The sequence below is a fragment of the Scyliorhinus canicula genome, chromosome 17, assembly GCF_902713615.1.
Source record: "Scyliorhinus canicula chromosome 17, sScyCan1.1, whole genome shotgun sequence".
In the NCBI taxonomy this organism is placed as follows: Eukaryota; Metazoa; Chordata; class Chondrichthyes; order Carcharhiniformes; family Scyliorhinidae; genus Scyliorhinus; species Scyliorhinus canicula.
This window is the reverse complement of record NC_052162.1, coordinates 49,309,213-49,333,656: the sequence shown is the minus strand read 5'-3', so window position 1 is coordinate 49,333,656 and position 24,444 is coordinate 49,309,213. Positions and strand designations below refer to the sequence as shown.

Sequence of the window (24,444 nt, the reverse complement as noted above, 5' to 3'; positions counted from 1 at the left end):
CACATTTCACATCAGAGCCTGTGTCGTCTTTTTTTTAAAGAACTCGCGATGGTGCATGAATTTTAAAAAGTGGAGTGCGCTGAAGAGGAGGCACAAGATAGCATTTACAAAATGACAATATTGCTTTGCCTGCCAGTGTAGGACAGTGCGACACTATTGAGCACGGAGCAGCAGCTCTCAAACCAGAATGACTGTTTTATCTATCCATTGCTTCCTTTCCCCACTCCCTCCTGGATGGTGCAGCCCTGCACAAACATTGATGCTTGATGTAAGTCTAATGCAATCAGCCGTGTTAGTTGGTTTTTTTTTTGGGGGGGGGGGGGGGGCTCGAACAACATTCAAAGCATAGTACCTATTTCAGATAATAATTGCGGGGGCATGCCGCAGGCCATCACTTTTATTATAGTCATTAGAATAAAAAAAATCATTGAATTATTTGCAGCAAAAATATCAAAATCTCAGGATTATTTCGTGACGAATTCAACAGGCGAGTTAGTGTTTGCGAATATATGGCATACATATATTGCAGCATGTAATCAAAAAACACCCCACTGTATCCTAGCAGCAGCCCCAATGAAAACCTTTTTGAGCACTCGCTCATAATAGCTCCTATTCATATTGTACAGTGACTTGATTTTTCAGTCTCCATTTTATTTCAGACTATTATTTCTCCTTTCTCCACTGGCTGGGATTAGGATGGGAGGGAAAGCAGAGCTGTGCTTTTATTTTTTCCCCCCTAGGCATTACTAACCCACGATGACAGGTTATACGAAAATGATGAACTTAAGAATACAATAAAAAAACAAACCACAGCCCATTGATGATCTACAGCAGGGCAGCACATACCATTGCAGTATCTGCACAATAGAAATTCAATTTAATCATTCACTGCAAAAAAATCACAACTGCAATGGGGCAGAGCTGGTACATAACTACCGATGGCATATTTTGCAGATTATATCACAAAAACCATTCAAGCAGATAAATGCACCAAACTCCGCTGCTGCATCAGGCAGTATCTCTCACTACACAGGTCTCAAAAGGGTTTGAATGAAAAAAATATTACTACCATACCTGTTCATACCAGTCACGTGTAGAACATGTACACTCCGGCCACCATCCGCCACTGTTGCCGTTCACCTTAGGTACGCTCTTATTTTGGCTTTTAATCGGTCCACTATCACGGGAGGTTGGGATGAGCTTGGTTTTATTCCTGGCGGCAGCTCCTGATGAAGACGGCAGTGTTTGGGAGCTGAAACCACCATATCCATACGGTTCATGCTGCCATTCAGTGTAATTCTGTGGTTCCATCCGTCGGAGAGCTGCCATCCTGGTTGCCTCATAACACTCTGGGCACTTGCAGCAGTGATGGTTCTTGTGCAGATTTGCTTTCATGACCAACACTATCGTCCAGTTCAAATTTTATTATTTTCCACCTTTCGAGTCAGAGGGAAAAGAATAAAATGTTTCTCTTTATTTTCAATCAAGAAGGTGATGGTCCCTGTTCTTTGTCCCTTCTTTCTGCTTCTTGCTGTTAATGGCAGACCTTGCCAGTGGAGGCGAAAGCTGGAACTGCAGAGCGCTTGATGCTGGCCAGTGTTAGTCTTGAGGATGCAAGCATCCCTCCAGCAACCTTCGTTCAGACAGCACCAATCAATGTGCTGCACAGAATAGCATTCAGATACCCAGCTCTGTCAGCAGCAGCATCCGTGGGCTGCATCACTTCAGTACATCCTACTGTTAGAAATCTAATAAAACCACTCTGAACAAGTGCAGCACTAATATTAAGCTGTGTTGTCGTGATTACCCTGGGGATTGGAACTGTTGTCCCTAGCCCCTTGATTACTATGAGAAGCCTTCTGTATTAGTAAATGTGCTCTGATGAGTAACTCAGGACTTGATTAGTACACCCTAGTCACTCAGCATCAGGACCTTTTAGCTGCTTGCGAAGGCTCTCGTAATGATATAACAGATGAAGGGAGAGTGAGGTCTAATTCTAAGCAAAATGACATAGAATCTCCCTCCAGACTAATTCCCAAAAGGCAATAATTTTGAATCTGCCCTGAAGCCTTATGTCTGTGTCATTTATTACCGCACTAAGCTCAGTTGATTTGGCAACATCACTTTTTAAAAATAGCAAAAATTCAAAACAGATTTTTTTTTAATAATAGCAATTATCTCTTTTTTGAATTTTTATTTGGTGTCTAGTAGCCAGTGGATTTCACAGTATATGACACGTGCCAAATAGACAATGTGGATAAATATGACTGTGCAAATTGACAGTTTGTCTTATATCGGTCTTGTTTCTTATTTCATTGACTTCAACAGAAATTAAAAAATCAAGGAGAGAACTAATGCAGGCTAACAATTCACTATCTTTCACTTTACACCATGTACTGAGTCAAAATGATCTTTCCTTATCTTTGCCAAACAAGCCTTAAGGACCCTCGCTAATTTTCTGAATCTGGGTGGTACGGTGGCACAGTGGTTAGTGCTGCTGCCTCAGAGCGCCAGGAACTCAGTTTTGACTCTGACCTTGGGTGACTGTGTGAAGTTTGTACTTTCTCCCTGTGTTTGCGTGTGTTTCCTCTGGGTGCGCTGGTTTCCTCCCATAGTCCAAAGATGTGCAAGGTAGGTAAACAGGCCATGCTAAATTGCCCCGTAGTGTCCAAAGGTTAGGTGGGGTTAGGGGGATGGGATGTGGACCTAGGTAGGGTGCTCATTTCGAGGGTTGGTGCAGACTTGATGGGTTGAATGGCCTCCTTCTGTATTGTAGGGATACCAGGATTCTATATGATAAGAATTTACAGAAGCTTGTGCATTCTGTGTGGATTGGAAAACAAGGCCCAGTCATCCTTGTTCAATGTATATCCTTTCATCACCTATTTAATTTTTAGAAATTCAATGAAAATAAATATCATCATAGTCAAACAAAATGCTTAATTAATGAATCATTCAAATGTAAATAAATCACTTTGTATCAGTTGGAAATGTAAGTTTAGTTTTGTCCATTTGTTCTACAGAGAAATGGAAACTATGTTCAAACTTTAACAATTTAAGGAACAAAATTAAAAGAAAAATTGTTATAGTGATTCATTGAATATTCACAATGTGTAGAATATTTAGCAATATATGATCAGAATTCTCCAAGTGCAGTTAAAGTGTTCTAAACAAAGAAGACTTGAATTTGCAGTGCCTGGCACAGTTGTACTGTAGAAATAATATGAACAGTCTCTGTTCATTGTAAATATTAATAATTTTGTTTGTAAACTTTAAAAAGTACTTATCAAAGATTCACTGACTTGATTGCAATCAAACTGTTTCACAGTTCAAAGAATAATCGTATTTCACGTCAAAGACAATCACATAAGGATTTTTGACAATGAGAAATTGTGAAGGTGCCTGACTTTCAGATTAGTGCTGGTACTAACAGTTTGTGGGTGAGGGACAGTTGCATGTCTGCACAATGAGTTCCACAGCTAAGACAAGCTATCAAAATTTACAATCTGATATGTATGGAGGACAATAACAACATGAGAGGAAACACAGAGCGGATGTTGGGTACGCAGGACAATGTGCCAGAGAGAGTGAAAGCAAAACTCTTAAGGACAAATCAACAGAGTCATTCTCAGGTCAGGGTTTAACTAAATGGGAACAAAACCCGATCGCGAGCACGTTTCGCTGCGTGTTTCCCGATGCTCGCAGCACTGAGAAACACAATGCTAAAAAATGGCACTTATGTTAGACAGGGGTTCTCAGTGGAGAACGTGCGGCCAGGACCGCACATAGCCCGTTTTAAGGGGTAGCACAGTGGTTAGCACTGTGGCTTCACAGCACCAGGGTCTCAGGTTCGATTCCCAGCTGGGTCACTGCCTGTGCGGAGTCTGCACGTTCTCCCCGTGTCTGCATGGGTTTCCTCCGGGTGCTCCGGTTTCCTCCCACTAGTCCTGAAAGACGTGCTGTTAGGTAATTAGGACATTCTGAATTCTCCCTCTGTGTACCTGAACAGGCACATGAATGTGACAACTAAGGCTTTTCACAGTAACGTCATTGCAAAGTAAGCCTACTTGTGACAATAAAGATCATTATTATTGTGCACTGAGAGCTCCGCTTGCCAGAAATCCTCAGTGTAGCAAGAGATCGGGACGCCATTTAAAAATGGCATCCCAATCTCTGGAGCACCTGACGTGACCCTTGCCCAAGACACAATGGGAGGTACCCCAGCTCCCCCATGCAGAGCACCCCCCAGCCCATCGGCACATGCATAAAATACCAGCCTGGCAACAGGCAGTGCCAACCTGACACCCTAGCGGTGTTTCTGCCAGCTGGCAGTGTTACCATGGCACATTGACAGTACCAGGCTGGCAGCCAGATGGCACTGCCAGGGTACCCAGATGGTACCAGCAGTGCCAGGGTACCACTCTGCCCCAAGGGACATCCAATCCCCTGGGAGACTGTCACAAGTGTCATTCCATCTGGTCCCCGTTTATGGAGACCAGTACTGGACAGTGTTCATTCAAGATCTCCAAGGCAAAGGAGATAGATTCCTTTCCTCAGGTACTCAGGAACTGGCACATTAAAGTGAGACTAGCTGTCTCGTCTTAATATGCAGATTTGCTAAAATGTGATCTCGCCCACAATGACTTGCGTGATTATGTTAGATCTCATGAGGAGTTGCGAACTGGGTAGATCCCGGGAGCAGGGTCTCGCGGTAAAATCACGCCGTCACTCTTTCTAATAGGTGATTTAAGAACAATACTATAGATGCCTGGATACTTAATAATATGCCTCTGTAACTCACTTGCAGAGTAATGCAGGAAGCAGTTATCAGCATCAGTGCCTAGGTTAGGGAATAATATAGGCTGCAGTCAACGGCACCCCATCTTAATCAGTGAATAATTTAGTGATTCCCTTCATTTTCTATGCCATCCTTGATTTCATAAACCTTACCACAAATAGTCTTCCTTCATGATGATTCACCATGCTTACCCTCTTAGTCAAGCAATGTGAGATGCAATGTTGACCAATTTACCCTCTTATTCAAGGAATAGTACAGGGAACACTCGCTGCCTAGTATTGTAGTTAAGAACGGTAAATATGAATGAAGGAATAGCAACTTTAAAAGAGAAATAAAGTCATGTGAAAAATACACCTTGTTTTTGAAAATTAACGTAGTTATTTACACTTGATATCATTTATTTGAAGCTTTACGTGAATTCCTTTGTGTTATGGAGATAAGGACTGGTATTTTCAGGCACCCTTGCTGCGGGTTTTGTGACAGTGTAGGCGGGTCGCCATTCGCTGGGGGGGAGATTTCCCAGTGCTGTGGCCAGAGAGCAACATAAACGGCCATTGACTTTGGCGGAACTGGAAGATCCCACCAGTGGGTTGCCAGCGTCTGCCACCGGGAAATTGGGCGGGTGGTGGGATGGGGAAAGGGGGTTGATGGTGGAAAAAGCTGACCAATGTTTACACACCCATTGTTATTGCGTTGTAAACAATATATCTCAGAAACTAAGGGATGAATATCAACAAAACCTGGTACACAGATAGGGCATGTCCCAGGAAGGATTGGCTAGTTTTTGGCGAGGATGCAGTTCCGGATCTGGATCCTGAGTTTTTTAAAGGATCCATTAATATTTGGAGATGGGGTGAACTGAGGGGTGAACTGACATTCTAAAAAATGTCAGTTCACCCCATCTCCAAATATTAATGCATCCTTTAAAAAACGCAGGATCCAGATCCGAGATTCTGAGATTATATGGTGGATTATCTCATCTGCAATGATGGAATTTGTCACAACTGTCAAAATTAGAATTAGAATTAGAACAGTACAGCACAGAACAGGCCCTTAGGCCCTCAATGTTGTGCCGAGCAATGATCACCCTACTCAAGCCCACGTACACACCCTATACCAGTAACCCAACAACCCCCATTAACATTATTTTTTAGGACACTAAGGGCAATTTAGCCTGGCCAATCCACCTAACCCGCTTATGAGATGAAATGAGAGCAGAGTTTTCAGAACAGCTTGTTGGATATGGATTGGCCAGCAGTCTCTTCAGTGAGATAGAAACTCTTGTGAAAAAATATTTGGTTTTCAGATTTGTAGTTACAGAGCATCAATCAAGCAGGGCAAAACGTCAAGGAAGATCTGCGCAATTGTAATGACGTTGATTTAACTCAGCATGGCTGAAGTATATGCTCTATTGTGTGCCCTCTTCACTTGTAATATATCTGTTCTATATGCTGGTGTTATGGATAAAGGAATATCCATGGAGCCATTCACTTGATTACAGCTCATCATAGTGCTATGTTATCAGGAAATAAATCTACAGTTTATAATGGGTAAATGTATGAAACTATCAATAAATCTTTAACCACAGTAAAAGGGGTGAAATAGATCTTGTGTTACAGTAGCAGGATAGAGTACAAGCACACACATCAAATAAATTGCTTTGTGGCTGTCTAAAGCATTGGTCAGACCTTAACGGGGTCTGTGTGTTTTGCTGATCTAATGTTAAGAAATATATTGTTTCCTCCCTGGTGGCCCGGAGACGGATCTTGCTGAGATGGAGGGACTCATAGTCCCCAAAATCAGGAGTGTGGGTCAGCGATATGGTAGAGTTTCCCAGTCTGGAGAAAATTATGTTTGCTCGAAGAGGATCAATAAAGGGATTCACCCAGAGTTGGCAGCCGTTCATCGATTTCTTTAACAAAAACTGAACGTCAGCAGTAAGGGGGGGAAAGGGAAAAATGGGGGGGGGGGGGGGGGGGGAGGGGAAATAGGAGGTACGGTAATGTTAAATAAGGACAGGGAATTTAGTATACGGATAATTCGGGATAGGGCGGGAGAGGTAGGGTATGCGGTTTATTGTTATTTTAGGGGGTATTTTGTGCGTCGACCCCCACGGTTGTTTTAGAAATGTCAATATGTTAAATTGCAAAAATGACAAATGCTTCAATAAAATATTTTCTAAAAAAAAATAAATATATTGTTGGCTTTGACAAGGTACAAAGGCAAGAAATAAAGATGATTCTGGACATCAAGAATTTGTAAAGAACATTTGCATGAGATGATCAAATTGCAATTATCAAGGGAACTGAAAAAAAATGATTAGGACAAATTATTTGATATGGTGGAGAGACCAAGTATAAAGTGACCAAGTTAAAAATTAAAAGGTTGAGAGTTAAGAACGGAAGCCAGAACGCAAACTTTCATCCAACGATTATTATATTTAAGCAGTTATCAGGGATTGTTATTGAACAGGATAATATAAATGTGTTCAAGAAACAACTGGATGTGCTTCCAGATGGAAAAGGCACAGAGTGGTATGATGTAGATGGGGTTGATCTACGGTGATGGACTTGTGAGGTCTAATTTGTTTTTTGCTATTACTGAAAATTCTAATGTTCTTATGTAAGTATATCTAAATTGAATAACGGTCTGTTGCTATAGCAACAGACCAGGCCTGCCAGAGAAGGTTGTGCGTTTGGTAGCATAATAATGTACATTTGCAGATGACTGTAACCAGGGCAGGTATCTTTTAAAATTGAGGATTCTGGCTGTATGGAGCATGGATGAAATTGGGAGAAATTGTACTGTGATACGAGCAGTGAACCATGTCTTAATATTTACTTCATAAATCTGGGTTCAGCAATCGATGATTATCCCAACATGAATCCCACATATAAGCGGCAGGGATACAGCTGATGAAACTGAGACGATTCCCCAGGCAGGAACCGTGATGTCTGTAGTAGCTTTGGTGATGGTATTCTCTGGTGATTTTTTTTTTAATGTTGATGTAAAAGGCTGAGTTGCAGCCATAACATGCATTTGGAGTTCCGCGAGAAGACTGTGAAGCAGTCTCTGAAATCTCGGAAATATTATAAAGAATGGACTCTAAAATGAAGTAGGTCAGACTCACACACTCTCCATCTCACCAATCCCATTCTCACTGACCTGTATGTTGCCCTTTTGTGCAAGGGAAATACGTTTTCCCTTTGGGTCCATCAAATGCAGCTTTAGGAACAGTTCTTTCAAATCTACATAATAGTTAAATTAATAGTTACAATTAAGAATTGGACATTTTAAATTTAAACACCATGGGCGGGATTCTCTCAGCCCAGGGCGGGGCCGGAGAATCGCTGCGACTGGCGCGAATCGCGCCACGCAATTGGCACCGACGCGGTCGGCGTGGCACAGGCCGGGGGCCGCTCTACGGGGCCCCCCCAGGTGATTCTCCGCCCGGGATGGGACGAGTGGCCATAACAGAAAACCCGAGTCCTGTTGGCGCCGTTCTAACCTGCTCTTAGCCGGCATGACCTCGGCGTGGAGGTATCCGGGGGCGGACTGTCCGTGTGTGGGGAGGAGGGGGGGGGGGGGGAGGGGGAGGGGGGGTCCGACCCCGGGGGGGCCTCCATTGTGGCCTGGCCGGCGATCGGGGCCCACAGATCGGCGGGCCAGCCTCTCGGGCTGGGGGCCTCCTTTCTTCAGCGCCGGCCCCTTTAGCCCTACGCCATGTTGCATCGGGGCCAGCGCGGAGAATGGAGTCACTGTGCATGTGCGCGTTACCACCGGTGCCACTGCGTATGCGCGTGTTGCCGCCTATGCCAATGCGCATGCGCGGACCCCACGGCGCCCAGTTGATGTCGGGATTAGCAGTTGGTGCGGCGAGGGTCGCTCCAGTGCCGTGTTGGCCCCCTGTAGAGTCCAGAATTGCTAATCCTGAGGTCTTGTTGACGCTGTCGAGAAACGCGACGCTGTTTACGATGGCGTCAACACTTAGCCTCACGATCAGAGAATTCCGCCCCATCAGTCTACAGGCAGGCCTGATGGGAATTCAAACTGCCAAGTTCAAATCCACTGAGCAGAGACAGACAGTCGGGACATGTCTGAGCTGCCCTGTAAACAGGACATCAGGAGACAATTGGTCCCATTCAAATAGATCAATTGTTGGGATTGCCCAGATAAAGCTAGACTTTCTGGCACCCAGATCTCTTGCCATTACCTTATATGGAGTAAGGTTACGTGCGGACAATACACGGAGTTGGTCTCCTGGGTGTGGGTTCCTGGTGTCTTGCAGAGTTGCAATCGGATGTTGCGACTCCCGCCGCAAGACCTCATTGGCTGAAGGCCAGAGAACATTCTGGAAAGTCACGAAGATTGGTATAAGAATCAATCACCAGGACCCTCCCCAGTAAAGACTTGGCATAGAGGAGCAGAGAAGATTGGACAATCGACCAGAGACGGAAGGAAGCAGCATACGAGACCCACCTTCGTGGATGAAAGCCCTGAGACAACCGAGACTCAGAGATTTGGATCTGCAGCTCGGCTGAGTTCACCGGCAAGAATCTTGGGAGTATTATTATTAGGGATAATTTAAGGGGGTTGACAGTTTACTGTTTTTAATAATAAATTTGGTTGAATCATACACTTGTATTTGTCCATCGTTCATCCTGCAAAGAAAGGCACCTGGGTAAAATGTTTGAGTAATAAAGTGGTCAAAGTATCTGAGGTTTCACAGAAAACACTGCAAATGTTCAATGCAGAGTATCATTGTTATTTCAAACAGAAAATATCTCTGCAATATAAGAGAAATTAATATTTCCTTCTGTTAAGTTGGCTAGAATTTAACACAAGAGATGATGGCCCCGCCCACCGGCTGTAAAGTTGGGGTTATGTCTGCATCCTCCAGCCTTGGAAATCACGGCCGGATGTCATGTGGCTCAAGCAATTGTCTTCCTGAGATTGTGGCTTCTGGACTTACAGTGGCGGCTATGGAGTAAGTGATCATACACAGGGCAGTTCCAGCTCAAAGGCGTCGGTTTGGGCAATTTATACCCACTAGAGGGTAGCTCCGGCAGGAAAGTGGTGTAGAAGGGAGCGGTTCTTCCCAAGATCGGCATGTCTACTGGCCACCAGACCCGGCAAAAAACAATTAAAGACCTGGCTAAGGAATTGGAGGGGACCTGTGGCGCAGCAACAATTGCGGAAAGGGAGGAAGGGGAAGCATCATCACCAGTGGGAAAGGCCCAGATGGAGCAACTGATGGTCTTAATCAAAGAGGAATTTCGCCAACAAAGGAAGGAGATGCATGCTGACTGGCCGAAGGCCATTGAGGGAGCAGTAGCACCTTTGCGAAGGTCGATGGACTGTGCAGATAAGTGCCTTGAGGCACAAGGGGCGAAGAAATGAGAGGTGGAGAAGGTGGTGTCCAACCAGAGCGATCGGATCGTGTATTTGGAGATGGAGGTCCTGGGGAACCTATGCAAGTCATTGAGGATGCAGGTGGAGGAACAGGAAAAAAGGCCCAGACGTCAGACCCTGCAGGTTGTGGGGCTACCAGAGGGAGTGGAAGGAACCAGCGCCATGAAAGATTTGTCACGGATGCTGGCTGGTTTGGTGGAGGGCGGAGTGCTGGAAAATCCCCAGAGGTGGACAGGGCCCACAGGTCTTTACGGCTGAGGCTGACAGTGGGGGACCCGCCACGGGCGGTGATTGTGCAGTTCCACAAATTTGTTGAGAAGGAGAAGTTTTCACAATGGGCCAGGGAGAAACGAGACTGTAAATTGATGGGGAACTGTGTCCGAATATATCAAGATATTGGTGCGGAGCTGGTAAAGAGGCGTGCAGGATTCAAGGTGGTGTTGTATCAAAGAAAGATTCAGTTTGGGCTGCCTTACTCATCAAAACTGTGGGTCATTTTTGAAGGCCGGGAGTACTATTTTGAAACACCAAAAGAGGTCAATGATTTTATAAGTGACCATAAACTGAGGGAGAACTGAGAGTTGGTGTGAGATGGAGGAGCTCAGTCTGCAAAGGTTGGAGGTTATGGTTATTGTGTGTTGCTGGAGGGTGGTTTTATTTTTTTCTTTGAGGAGTTATAAGTTTGTACGGTGTAATTGCAAAGCCACCCAACCCCCACCTCCAGCTGCCTGTGGTGTTTTGCGATTGTGGGTGTTTCTTCTTTACAGGTAAGGGGTGTGTATGGTGGGACCCGCTGGGTGGGATTGCGGTTGAGGGGCATTCAGGTTGAGTGCCCACCCCCAAAATAAATGTGGCAGCCACTTATTGGACTTGATCGATCTGGGTGATTGAGCCCTGATCAGTTGATTGGCAATGACCCAGGGACAGCCCAAAAGGGGCGCAAAATTCCTGGAGGTAAAAGGTTCTGCACCACCTTAGAAACTCTCTGCAGCAGCGCACAACAGCAACGAAACAACGGTGATCTTCACTGGCCACCACGAAGAGGACATTACGCCACCAAATAGAACGAAGAACAGAGCCAGAGCATCAGACCATTGAGGACTACAGAAGTTGAATACGGATAAAGGCCTTTATCTGTCTGGATACTTGCTAGTCACTCTAAAGTTAAGATAAAGTCTAGTATGAATTTTAGTATTCTGTAAAATAGCTTGTGTTGGATGGTGTGATTGATTAACTGCAACACTGTGTGAGTGTGAAAAAATACTATTTGTCCCCCGCATATGGGTTAAAGACACACTGTGGTAGCAACAACGGCCTGACCCCCCCCCCCCCCCCCCCCCCCCCCCCCCCCCCATACTAGATTTGCTGTAATGCCGGTGGGAAAACATGCTGATGTGAAACACGTTCGTACAAAGTGGCATGCAGATGCCGGGACTCATCTGAACAATGTCACGGGCTGCCTCCGTAGTTTAGGATCGAGGCAGCCTGCAACCCAGGAACAGCACAGTAGTAGGTCACGGGATCATCTTCAGGTGGGACTTCCAGATTTGGTGTCCTGGAGGGGTCCATCCTCCAGCCTCAGAATGTTCCAGGAGATCCTTCTTCATTCTCGGGGGTCCATCTTCCAGTCTCATAGAGTACTGTTGAAGATCTATCTTCATTTTCAGGTGGTCCAGCTTATTTCTTCATTGGTGGGCAGCTTTTCAATATGGCACCCCTACACAACGGCGGACTAGATGCCATCCACACTTGCTCCGCCACTGCACAAAACACCTGGGTGCAGAATTAATGAGGTCGGGGCAGGAAGATTTAGCGTGTTCTCCTTCCGGGCAACAAAGCGGGAAACACACTACGCTCCCGCCCCCGCCACGGCACTTAGTCCCAAGTTGGGAGAATTTTGTCCATAATCTCTTTGGTGCTCAATATTTACTACACCACAATAGGTGGGAGAGGGTTAAAAATAAAAAATGGGTAACGCATACCAGCCCATTACTTAAGCATCATCGTTATTTTCATGATAATGTGTTTGTGCTGTGAGTGTCCTACTCCACACTTCATTAAAATATTTAAAACAGGTTCCACAATGAACTTGTTTTAGCACAGGGCTAAATCGCTGGCTTTGAAAGCAGACCAAGGCAGGCCAGCAGCACGGTTCAATTCCCGTACCAGCCTCCCCGAACAGGCGCCGGAATGTGGCGACTAGGGGCTTTTCACAGTAACTTCATTTGAAGCCTACTTGTGACAATAAGCGATTTTCATTTCATTTTTTTTTTCATTTCATCTAATTTTTTCATGAGTTAAATTTAAAGATACTACAGGGTCCCAGATAGTGAAAGGGAGATTGGAGCTGCTCACCTCACAACGTTAGAGCCTTTTACTGCATTCGCCGGAGGCCTGGAGGATCAAGTATGCTTCCCACATTTTCTCAATGAAACTTTCAGCCTCTCCTCTGCTGACTGTGGCTTCTCTCTGTCCCTCAGCTGTAACCCCCACCCATTGACCATGCACCCCCACAGTCCTCTCTCTACCACGATCACCATTCTCTCTGTAGCCAATCATAGTCGATTTCAACCCAATCTCCCCAAGCCCTGATTTGTGACCATGACATGCTGCAATTGTAGCCTATCTCTAACCCTAATTTCTGACTATCTGTACCCCCAGATTGAGGCCTGTCCCCAAAGGTTTTTAACTGCTGGTTTACCTGACTAATAACTGGTGAGGAAATAGAAGAGAAATCTCTCTCTGGCTGACAATTGTCTGTAATTTATTGAAGATAATTTTCCAATGGACCTTCTGCTTGGGTAGTAAGTAGGTAGAGTACAGCAAAATGCACTCTGCTTACAATTAACTTTGTCTACTTTTATTTCTATTTATAGTCTATTTACATGGAGGAAATTAGATCAGCCGGCTGCAACTTTGGCCAAGGGTCTAAGGTAAGCTAGGAGGGAAAGAAAGCATGAGGGAGTGAGCAGGGCATGGTCCCGCTGGAACAGCTGCTTCTGCTCGCTCCACATTCAGGTAAGTAAAAATTTAAAACTTATCTTTTAGGGAGTATTCAGCAGACCTTTTAAGGATTGCAGAGTCAACTGTTGTCCTGAGTGTGCATAGGCAATACCCATAAATGTTGCATTGAAAAAAAATTGAAATAAAAGGTGATACAAAAATGCAACAACATCAAATCACATTTTACAGACAGGTAATACATGCAGCCATAAGGTGTATTATAAGATACCAATTAATCATCTTGGGTGTTATATTCACTAAATCAAGAAAATGAAATGAAAATCGCTTATTGTCACGAGTAGGCTTCAATGAAGTTACTGTGAAAAGCCCCTAGTCGCCACATTCCGGCACCTGTTCGGGGAGGCTGATACGGGAATTGAACCGTGCTGCTGGCCTGCCTTAGTCTGCTTCAAAAGCCAGCGATTTATCCCAGTGTGCTAAACCAGCCCCTATAAATGAAAATCACTTATTGTCAGAAGTAGGCTTCAATGAAGTTACTGTGAAAAGCCCCTAGTCGCCACATTTTAAATGTTCACTCTGACCTGTTTCTGGTGTTTTTGTTGACATTTTGCTTGGTTTCTTAATAACATAAGAAATAGGAGCCGAATTAAGCCAAATGCTCCTTTAAGCCTGCTATGCCATTAAAAGATCACGGGATTCTCCGCCCCCCCCCCCCCCGTCGGGTGGGAAAATCGCTGTGGCACCGTGCAAATCGCGCCATGCCGCCCCGATGCCGGGATGCAATTCTCTCACCCCTGTGAAAATGACCGCTCGCGAATGCGCCGGGCCGCACAGAGAACCGCTGTAGCGGCGATCCTCCGGCAGCACCGCGATTATCCAGCCCAGAAGGGCCGAGTGGCCGTCCGAAAAACTCCGAGTCCCGCCGGCGCCGTTTTAACATGCTCTGGGCCGGCGGGACCTCGGGGTTGAAGGGTCCGGGGGCGGCCTGTGAGGAGGGAGGAGGGTTCTAACCCCAGGGAGGCCCTCCGTACTGGCCTGGCCTGCGATCGGGGCCCACCAATCAGCGGACCGGCCTCTCTGGCTGCGACCTCTTTTCTTCCGCACCGGCTCCTGGATCCCTGCGCCATTTGGCGTCGGGGCAGACGCGGGGATGATGGCCAGTGCGCATGTGCTAGTTGGCACCGGCCCAACTGTGCATGCACGGACCCCGCGGCGCTGGATCGACGCCGGGTCGATGCCGGGACCGTTAATTGGAGCGGCGTGGGCCACTCCAGCGCCGTGCTGGCCCCCCCAGGACCCGAGAATCGGGTCTCGGAACCGGTGCCAGCACCGGAGTAAAGTACTCCCATTTTGGCTCTGGCACCAGACCAGAGAATCGCGGCACATGGGTGGTCTGCAACCTCAGCTCCACTTTCCACCTTATCCCCATATCCCTTACTGATCTCAGTCTAGATAATGGCTCGAAATCAAGCAATGTCTTGACTTTAAAAGACTCAGATAAAAGCAAATTATTGAGGTTGCTGGAATCTGAAACAAAAACAGAAAATACTGCACAATCGCAGCAGGTCTGACAGCATCTGTGGAGAGAGAAGGGAGCTGACTTGTCAACTCTGGATGGCTCTTTGTCAAAGCCCTCACCCTTAAAATCCGTAAATCCTGTTATTTGCAAGTCTCTTCATAGCTTCATCCCTCCCTATCTTGTAATCTGAGGCACTTCATCAAACTCTGAGATAACAGCACGTGTCTAATTCTGGTCCCTTGAGCACCCCAAACTTCATTGCTCTACCATTGGTGGTCATGCCTTCAATTGACTATGCCCTAAGCTCTGGATTATGCTCCCTATCCTCTCTCTTTCTCGAACTGATTTTTCTCCTTTAAGCCAAACCGTAAAATCTACTTAGAATCACTATAGTGCAGAAGGAGACCATTCGGCCCACTGGGTCTGCACCAACCCGCCGAAGGAGCACTCTACCTAGGTCCATTCCGCAACCTCATAACCCAGTAATCCCAACTAACCTTTTGGACACTAAGGGACAATTTAGCATGGCTAATCCACTCTACCAGCACAGTTTTGGACTGCAGGAGGAAACCACAGCACCCAGAGGAAACCCACGCAGACATGGCATGAATTTGCAAACTCCACAAAGTCCTTCAAGGTCAGAATTGAACCCGGGTCCTTGGGGCTGTGAGGCAACAGTGCAAACCACTGTGCCACTGTGCTGTACCTCTTTGACCTACCATTGGTCATCTGACCTAACATGAGTCGCACAGTGGTTATCACTGTTGCTTCACCGCGTCAGGACCCCAGGTTCAATTCCCAGCTTGGATCACTGACTGTGATTAGTCTGCACGTTCTCCCCTTGTCTGCGTGGCTTCCGGATGCTCCAATTTCCTCCTACAAGTCCCGTTAGTTGATTTTTACATTCTGAATTCTCCCTCAGTGTACCCGAACAGGCGCCGGAGTGTGGCGACTAGGGGATTTTCACAGTAACTTCATTACAGAACATACAGTGTAGAAGGAGGCCATTCGGCCCATCGAGCCTGCATCGACCCACTTAAGCCCTCACTTCCACCCTATCCCCATAACCCAATAATCCCTCCTAACCTTTTGGTCACTAACGGCTATTTATCATGGCCAATCCACCTATCCTGCACATCTTTCGACTGTGGAGGAAACCGGAGGACCTGGAGAAAACCCATGCAGACACGGGTAGAACGTGCAGACTCTGCACAGACAGTGACCCAGCGGGGAATCGAACCTGGGACCCTGGCGCTGTGAAGCCACAGTACTATCCACTTGTGCTACCGTGCTGCCCAATTCATTGCACTGTTAATGTAAGCCTACTTGTGACAATAAAGATTATTTTAATAGAAGAATACAGACTGAGGCTATGAATGTGCAATTTGCCCAGCAGTAGGGGAAATATGTCGACAATCAAATCCAGGTGAAAAAACCCGTGGCCTTTGATGTCCCTGGCGGGCGTCCTCTGGGGCTTTAGGGCCCGAGCGCATTTGTCGGTGGCACATGCACAGGTGTACCGCCCTGTCCCATGTGCTGACTGCGAGATGTGGCCTCATCAAGGGGTGGAACTCGAGGGAGCTGGCCGGTGCCAATAGAGTCCTGGGTTTCATCTCGGAATGGACAGACAGCTGGTTCGAGCCCTGTTGCCCCTGCGTCATCTGGCTCTGCCCGCCTTGGCGGCTCCCTAATGTCTTCATCATCTCAACGCAGTCAGCTATGCTCCTCAGTGATTGGGCCATGCTCTTCAGCGCCTTGGCAATGCCCGGCTGCAACAAGCACAAGCTCCACAACACCTCAAAGATACTGCCGAGGCCCTCAGGGATGGCTATCACTGTCACCTTGGACACAAATGCTACTGACTTCGTGCACCAGGTTCTACACTTCGGTCACTATCCTACCGCGTTGGCCTTGGTTCCATGCATTGCCGGCAACATCTTCTGCACCCGTAGCCTCTAGGATTCCTCGAATTGGATATGGACCTTGTGGAGTGTCGCTGACATCTCCTTCTGGATGTCCCGGTCTCTCGCTAACATCTCCAACAGCTCCGAGATAGCCTGGTCCATAGTCTCAGCAACTGGCTGGGACCCACCAGGGTCCTGGGATCGAGCAGACCTCTAACTGCTGTCTTGTTTGGACATTACTGCCTTCACATGATGCGCATCAGCAACTGTGTGGTGCTCACCAGCTTGTGTCCCAAAAGCCTGACCACTAACGTTGCCCTCCTGGATGTGTGTCTCTGCGTTGCAGAGCGCCAGGAGGCCTGCAGCAGTCTCCGCTCACTACCACATTGATAAATCTTTCCGGAGAATCGTGTCCAATGTTATCAAGCTCAACAAAAGTTTCATATATTTCAATGAGATCACCTCTCATTCTTCTAAACTCTAGGGAATATAGGCGCATTATAGAATCCAAAAATGCATGAAGCACAGAAGGAGATCTTTCAGTCCGTATTGGTTCTCAGAAAGAGTAATTCTACTTAATTTCTTCTAACAAGACAATTAAACCTTTTTGCCATTTCTCTATTTTCTTCGATTACTTTGTTCCTTTTGGGTGAAAGGTGGTGGGTGGTAGAACATGGTGTGGTGTCGGAAGAAGCTTCAAAGACCTGCCAGCTTCAATAGATAAAATAGTAACTCTCTTCCCATTCTCCGCACCCAATATTTGTATTATATCCACTCCTCGCTCTCATTGCATCAGCTATACTTTGACTTCTCAAGTAATTCCCCTTCCTATGACCCTCTGCACTCCCATCACTACACTGGCCCCTTCAGTGCCAGCACTACTCCCACCCTCTTCGTTCCCATCACTACTTCCATCCTCTTTTCCTCCCTGAATAACCCAACGACTCCTATATTACACAAACTCCTTTGTTCCTCGATTTCCCTCTCACTACATTCAAGCGTAAGTGGGAAGAGACCAGAGGCTGATTCACCCTTAACTAGTCTTCATCATTTCCTTTCCCTCCTAATCTCCCTTTTTCTCTATTCCTCCAAACAGGTAATCAAATTAGAATGGAGAAGGAAATTACTTCTCTCTTTGTGTCCTTCTCTCTGTGTAACTTATTTCTCATAGGTGTTAGAATTTAGAATCTTTGGCTCCTACATTGACACAGTGGCGAAGTACATAAGCTTTTTGGACAGAGTGGGGGGGCTTTCTACTTCTTCTGGTCTACAAGCCTTGCTGCAAAGGCACTTATGGATCCATCCTTTTGTAGAGGTGGATGTTCGAAGCATCTTTAAGAGCTGTACTGGTCGAACAGACTCACCTATCCCTCCACCAATCTCTGTTAAAACCAAAAATGGGTAATTTTGAAGTCTTCAAAATCTAAATTCCTCATTTGACCCAATTCACCCGTTTTTTTTGTGGTTAAAATGAAGTCTTCTGTGAGCAATCAGCATTGACATTTTCTCTCTGCCAGTAACATAGGTGAGTTAATTAGTTAGCTTCAAACTCGAGTGTTTCTTACATTAAAGCATAATTGAAGAAAAAAGACAGCCTGATTCCCAGTTTCACCCTCCTCTGACCCCAGTTCTTCTTGGGTCAATGCAAATTTCTGAAATGGAAAGAACATAAAGCGGAAGCCACAGCAGGTATATAATCAAAACATTGTAATTTTATTTCTTGAACTGACACAGACAACATCACTTTATTTTTTTAATTAAAAAGCTCTCAATCTAATTGGTACCTCAATAAAATTTCAGAAATGTGTCCTTGTTCCACCTTTTTCAAGATTGGCCATGAAGACAAAAGTGTGAATTGTTTAAAAATAATTTCAACTGTATAGCTGATAGAATGCATGTTAGGCAATTAGGATATTTCACATGATCAGATAGCATGATTTCTAATTCAACTCAAGGCAAAAACATTCATTAGAACTTTCAACTTCAGCAGGGGAATAAAACAGACAGATATTTCTGGGTTGACCAACTGTTGCAACATACTCAATTGCTCACCCAAGTGAGCAGCCATTCTGATCTCACATGGTTAACATTCCTGCTGAAGTTGAAATTTCTGCTCATCAAGTTCAAGCTAGGCTTTTGCCACAGACTGAGGCGTTCAAAAAAAAACTTAAGGCATTCTGGCCTTTGCGTCCCTAGTAGCCCGGCGGAGGATTTTGCTTCAATGGAAGGATGCGAGGCCCCCAAGCGTGGAGGCCTGGATCAATTATATGACGGGGTTCATCAAATTGGAGAAGGTGAAATTTGCCCTGAGGGGATCAGTACATCAGTACTGGGGTTCTTTAGGCGGTGGAAGCCTTTCCTTGACTTCCTGGCAGAACAGTAGGGAAATAGGCCGGCAGCAGCAGCAACCCGGGGGCGGGGGGGGAGGAAGAGGAGGGGGGGGGGGGGGTTTGTTGCGGGGGAAGGGAGAGATGTGTATATGTGTTTATTGAATATGCCGGGTGCTTATCTATTTCTTCTATTTGTAGTTACTGGGGGGGGAGGGGGGGGGGGGTTGGTTTTGGGGGTTATTATGTTTTTTTTTTGGTTGTTGTTAATACGGTTTTCGTGCTGTTATTTTATGTTTTTGAAAATCTTAATAAAAATTATTTTAAAAAAAAACTTAAGGCACAAAAGACAATTCCCTAGATATTAATTTGTTGCAACAAGCATGAGATATATCAGGTCTTCTGATTTATTGTCATTGAAAATGTCAATTAATACATTTTTTTCAGTGCATTTCAGCAATGTTGCAAGTTACAGAGAATGTTTATACTGCTGGGAGGGTGGTACTTGTGTTTGTCAGTAGTCGTTATTGTATGTGGAAGAACAGGGAGGGAGGGGGAATAATAATCTTGGAGTAGTAGGAGAGGATGTGCAATATGGGAACATTATGGGGTTATGGTGGTTCAGAGCACTGGGAATGGGATAGCAGGCTATAGTAGGAATGGGAGAGTGGTCAGCATATGGTAGCACTGAGGAGAGTTCTGAGTTGTAGATGGAATCAGAGAGGGATGTTGGACCTATGAGAAAGGGAGATTCTAGGCTTCGAGGTATTTTGGGAGTGCACTTGTGTTGTGACATCGCTAAAAAGGTTACAGCAGGGTGGGGAGCATTGGGGAAGAGATTATAGGTTGCCACCAACTACATATTTAAGGGAGGGGTAAACATTGGTGGGAAGTATACTGGTGATCATGCGAACAGGAGTTGGAAGGGGCAAGAGGCAGAAAGAGATAATGGGAGAGGGGAAAGGAAAGGTGTATACTGCACTGAGAAAAGACTCGCACATGCTCATCTGTAAGTGACTATGTTGGTGACATTAATTACACCCCCCCAACAAAGAGCAACAACGTGAACAGTGTAGCAAAATTATCAACTCTATACTACCTCCCCATTTCAAAACAACTGGGTTGACCAACTGTTTCAACACACTTGGGTGAGCGACCATTCTGATATCACAATTTCCCAGAACACAATATAACTAACCTAATTTCAACGATGGGCAAAATTCTCTGTTTGGGAACTGTTCTCCCGTCGGAGCTGAATTGCACCTGAAGTGATTCCCAATCCTTCGCCATGTAAATTTATGTGTGGTGAGGATTGTGAGAGATTCCCGAGGAAATCCACCTTTGGAACCACCATTTTGAGCGGGTGGCCCGAGAAGGAGGACTTGCAGCTGGCCATCCCCCTCACCGCATCTCTCAACTCACCCCCCGCCCCCTGCAGTGCAAATCTGACCCCGGATTTTCTGGGTCCCCGCCCTCCCACCCCAGTACAGGGGTGACCCGACCTACATCACCACCACTCCCCCAGTGAATTTGGGTCTAAAGAATAGCTAACCAGCGTGATTTTCCTTGTATAGTGCTCCAACGTGGCTAAAAGCCGTAGTATTGACAAAAAACATCAAGTTATGTATTTGAAACAAAGCTAGTTTATTTTACACTACTTCAAATAGTTCACACACTTCACTAAGTAATAGCTAATAAAACAAAAGTATAAAATCTATGTTACAGACTTCCGGTGGCGGCAATGCGGAGCTAAGCCGCACGTTCGGCAGCTCCCGCTGAAAACGGACTTTGGGGCTCTTTTCAGGGCCCCCAACGGAACTTTGTCGGCTAATCCCGATGTGGGAAGAGGACAGGAGTCGACCCCTACGGTCCTATGGTCCGGACAAGGAGTAGGGTAAGAGGAAAAACGGTGGAAGCACCCCTGGAAAAGCGGGGTTGAAAAACAAAATGGCGGCCGTCGGAGGCCCGGAGGAGTGGAGGCAGTGGGCGCAGGAGCAGCAGGCGACTCTGCTCCACTGCTTCCAGGGGCTGAAGGCGGAGCTGCTGGAGTTGTTGAAGGTTACCACCAGAGAGCTGATGGAGACTCAGACAGTCCAGGGGGCAGCGATCCGGGAGCTGCAGAAGCAGGCCTCCGAAAGGGAGGATGAGGCCGTGGCCGTCGCGGGGAAGGTGGAGATGCACGAGGCGCTCCATAAAAGGTGGCAGGAGCGGTTCGAGGAGCTGGACAACCGGTCGAGGCTGAAGAATCTGCGGATCCTGGGCCTCACGGAGGGGCTGGAGGGGTCGAACCTGGCGGCCTATGTGGCTGTTATGTTGAACTCGCTGATGGGGGCTGGGTCCTTCCAGGGGCCCCTGGAGTTAGAGGGGGCCCACAGAATTCTGGCTAGGAGGCCCAAGCCGAACGAGCCGCCGCAGGCGGTGTTGGTGCGGTTTCATCGGTTCGTGGTTCGTGAGTGTGTGCTCCGGTGGGCCAAGAAGAAGCGGAGCAGCAAGTGGGAGAACACGGAGGTGCGGATCTTTCAGGACTGAAGTGCGGAGGTGGCGAAGCGGAGGGCCGGGTTTAACCGGACGAAGGCGGTGCTCCACAGACGGAGCGTGAAGTTTGGCATGTTGCAGCCGGCGCGTCTGTGGGTCACCTATAAGGATCGGCACCATTATTTTGAATCCCCGGAGGAGGCGTGAGCCTTTGTGCAGGCCGAGAAACTGGACTCAAACTGAGGGTCTAAGATGGGGGATGTTATATAATACTGTACTTGTATTTGCTCGGTTTAATGTAAGATGTGGGTTGGCCTTAGGGTGGGTGGGGTGATGTCGTTATGTCTTTTTTGTATGGGTTTTTCTGTATGGGTCTGGTGGACGGGTTCGGGCAGGGGGGTAAACGGGGAGTTCAGGGAGCTGGTGGGGGGGGACTGACAATGGGAGTAGCCCTAGAGGAGGTGGGGCTGGGCAGGGCGAAAGCGCGGGCTTTTCTCTGGTTTCCCGTGCCGGGAGATGGTGGGGGCGGAGTCGGGGGTGAGAAGCGCGGGCCGTTGCTGGCTGTTTTCTTTTCCCGCGCAAGAGCGGAGGGAGGGGGGGGGGTGGGGGTGGGGAGGAGGACCCCCTCACCCCCCCCCCCCCCCCCCGCTGATGGGCACGATGGAGGAGGGGTAGTCCCACGTGGGGAGGAGTCGGAGGTAGGGCGGGAGTCACCGGGGTCAGCAGAAGTTAGCTGGCTCACGGGAGTGCTACGGAGGGAGGGGCGCGGCTAGGAGGGGTCCTAGCCGGGGGGGGGGGGGGGGGGGGGGGGGGGTACCGGGTTGCTGCTGAAACGGTCAGGAAGGAGCTGGAGCATGCAGGGGTGCTGGAGGGGGGGGGGGAGTTGCCGCCGTGGGGAACTGGCAGAGCGGGGGAAGCTGGCCGGTGGTGGGCAAGGGATGGGTTATGGCTAATCGGCAGGGAAGGGGGGCAGGGAGCCCTCGGATCCAGCTGATAACCTGGAATGTGAGGGGGCTGAATGGGCCGGTCAAACGGGCCCGGGTGTTTGCGCACCTGAAGGGGCTGAAGGCGGATGTGGCCATGCTCCAAGAGACACACCTGAACGTGGCGGACCAGGTTTGGCTGAGGAAGGGATGGGTGGGCCAAGTATTTCATTCAGGGCTGGATGAGAAGAGTCGGGGGATGGCGATCCTGGTGGGGAAGAAGGTGACGTTTCAGGCGTTAAATGTGGTGGCTGACAGTGGCGGGAGGTATGTGATGGTAAATGGTAAGCTGCAGGGGGAGCGGGTGGTGTTGGTGAATGTTTACGCCCCAAATTGGGACGATGCGGGGTTTATGCGGCGTATGTTGGGCCGTCTTCCGGACCTGGAGTCGGGGGCCTGATCATGGGGGGGGGGACTTCAACACGGTACTGGATCCCCCATTGGATCGATCCAAGTCCCGGACGGGTAGGAGGCTGGCGGTGGCTAAGGTGCTGAGGGGATTTATGGACCAGATGGGCGGGGTGGATCCCTGGAGGTTTGCGATGCCAAGGGCCAGGGAGTACTCGTTTTTCTCCCACGTGCATAAGGCCTATTCGAGGATTGATTTTTTTTGTCCTGAGCAGGGGGCTGGTTTCAAGGGTGGAGGATGTGGAATACTCCGCCATTGCCATTTCAGATCATGCCCCGCACTGGGTGGACATCGGGCTGGGGAAAGAGAGGGACCAACGTCCGCTCTGGCGCTTGGAGGTGGGGCTGCTGGCAGACGAGGAGGTGGCCGAGAGGGTTCGGGGGTGTATCGAGAGGTACCTTGAGGCCAACGACAACGGGGAGGTCCGAGTGGGGATGGTCTGGGAGGCATTGAAGGCGGTGACTAGAGGGGAATTGATTTCCATCAGAACCCATAGGGAGAGGGGGGAGCAGAGGGAGAGGGAGAGACTGATAGGGGAGATGGTGAGGGTGGATAGGAGATATGCGGAGGCTCCGGAGGAGGGATTGCTGGGGGAGAGGCGTAGCCTTCAGGCCAGGTTCGACTTACTGACTACCAGAAAGGCGGAAGCTCAGTGGAGGAAAGCACAGGGGGCGGTGTATGAATACGGGGAGAAGGCGAGCCGGATGCTGGCACACCAGCTCTGAAAACGGGACGCGGCCAGGGAGATTGGGGGAGTGACGGATAGAGCTGGGAAGGTGGTGCGGCGGGGGATAGATGTTAATGGGGTCTTCAGGGACTTCTATGGGGAACTGTACCGGTCGGAACCCCCGGTGGAGGGGGGTGGAATGGGGCACTTCTTGGACAAGCTGCGATTCCCGACGGTGGAGGAGGAGCAGGTAGAAGGACTGGGTGCGCCAATTGAGCTGGAGGAGGTGGTTAAACGGATAGGGAGCATGCAGTCGGGGAAGGCACCGAGGCCGGATGGGTTTCCGGTGGAATTTTATTAAAGGTATGTGGACCTGTTGGGCCCCCTGTTGGTCCGGACCTTTAACGAGGGGGGGGAGGGGCTTTGCCCCCAACTATGTCACGGGTGCTGATCTCCTTAATCCTGAAGCGGGACAAGGACCCACTGCAGTGCGGGTCATATAGGCCGATTTCGCTGCTAAATGTCGACGCCAAGCTGCTGGCAAAGATCCTAGCCACAAGAATAGAGGATTGCGTGCCGGGGGTCATTCATGAGGACCAGACGGGGTTTGTGAAGGGAAGGCAGTTGAATACGAACGTACGAAGGCTCCTCAACGTTATTATGATGCCGGCTGTGGAAGGGGAGACGGAGATAGTGGTGGCATTAGATGCGGAGAAGGCCTTTGATAGGGTTGAGTGGGAGTATCTGTGGGAGGTGTTGGAGAGGTTTGGGTTTGGGGAGGGTTTATCCGTTGGGTGAGGCTGCTCTACGAGGCCCCGATGGCGAGTGTAGCCACAAATGGGAGGAGGTCGGAGTACTTTCGGCTGTACCGGGGGACGAGACGCGGGTGCCCCCTGTCCCACTTGCTCTTCGCATTGGCGATTGAGCCCCTGGCCACGGCGTTGAGGGAGTCAGGGAACTGGAGGGGCCTGGTGCGGGGTGGGGAG

The 24,444-nt window shown here is 48.1% G+C and overlaps 1 protein-coding gene across 7 annotated transcripts in view; it reads right to left on the bottom strand.

Annotated features, from left to right (window-relative positions):
* Positions 1 to 24,444, bottom strand: part of dlg3 (discs, large homolog 3 (Drosophila)) — a 758,334-nt gene that overhangs the window by 357,349 nt on the left and 376,541 nt on the right. For 2 of the 7 annotated variants that reach the window (XM_038776235.1, XM_038776236.1), the window contains exon 1: positions 1,075 to 1,581. The exons of 4 other annotated variants lie outside the window; for them this stretch is intronic. In XM_038776235.1, the coding sequence (XP_038632163.1) occupies positions 1,075 to 1,395 (321 nt within the window). In that variant the 5' untranslated portion in view covers positions 1,396 to 1,581. Of the gene's footprint in view, positions 1 to 1,074; positions 1,582 to 24,444 lie in introns of those variants that run through there. One more of the 7 variants, XM_038776234.1, reaches the window with a different exon arrangement.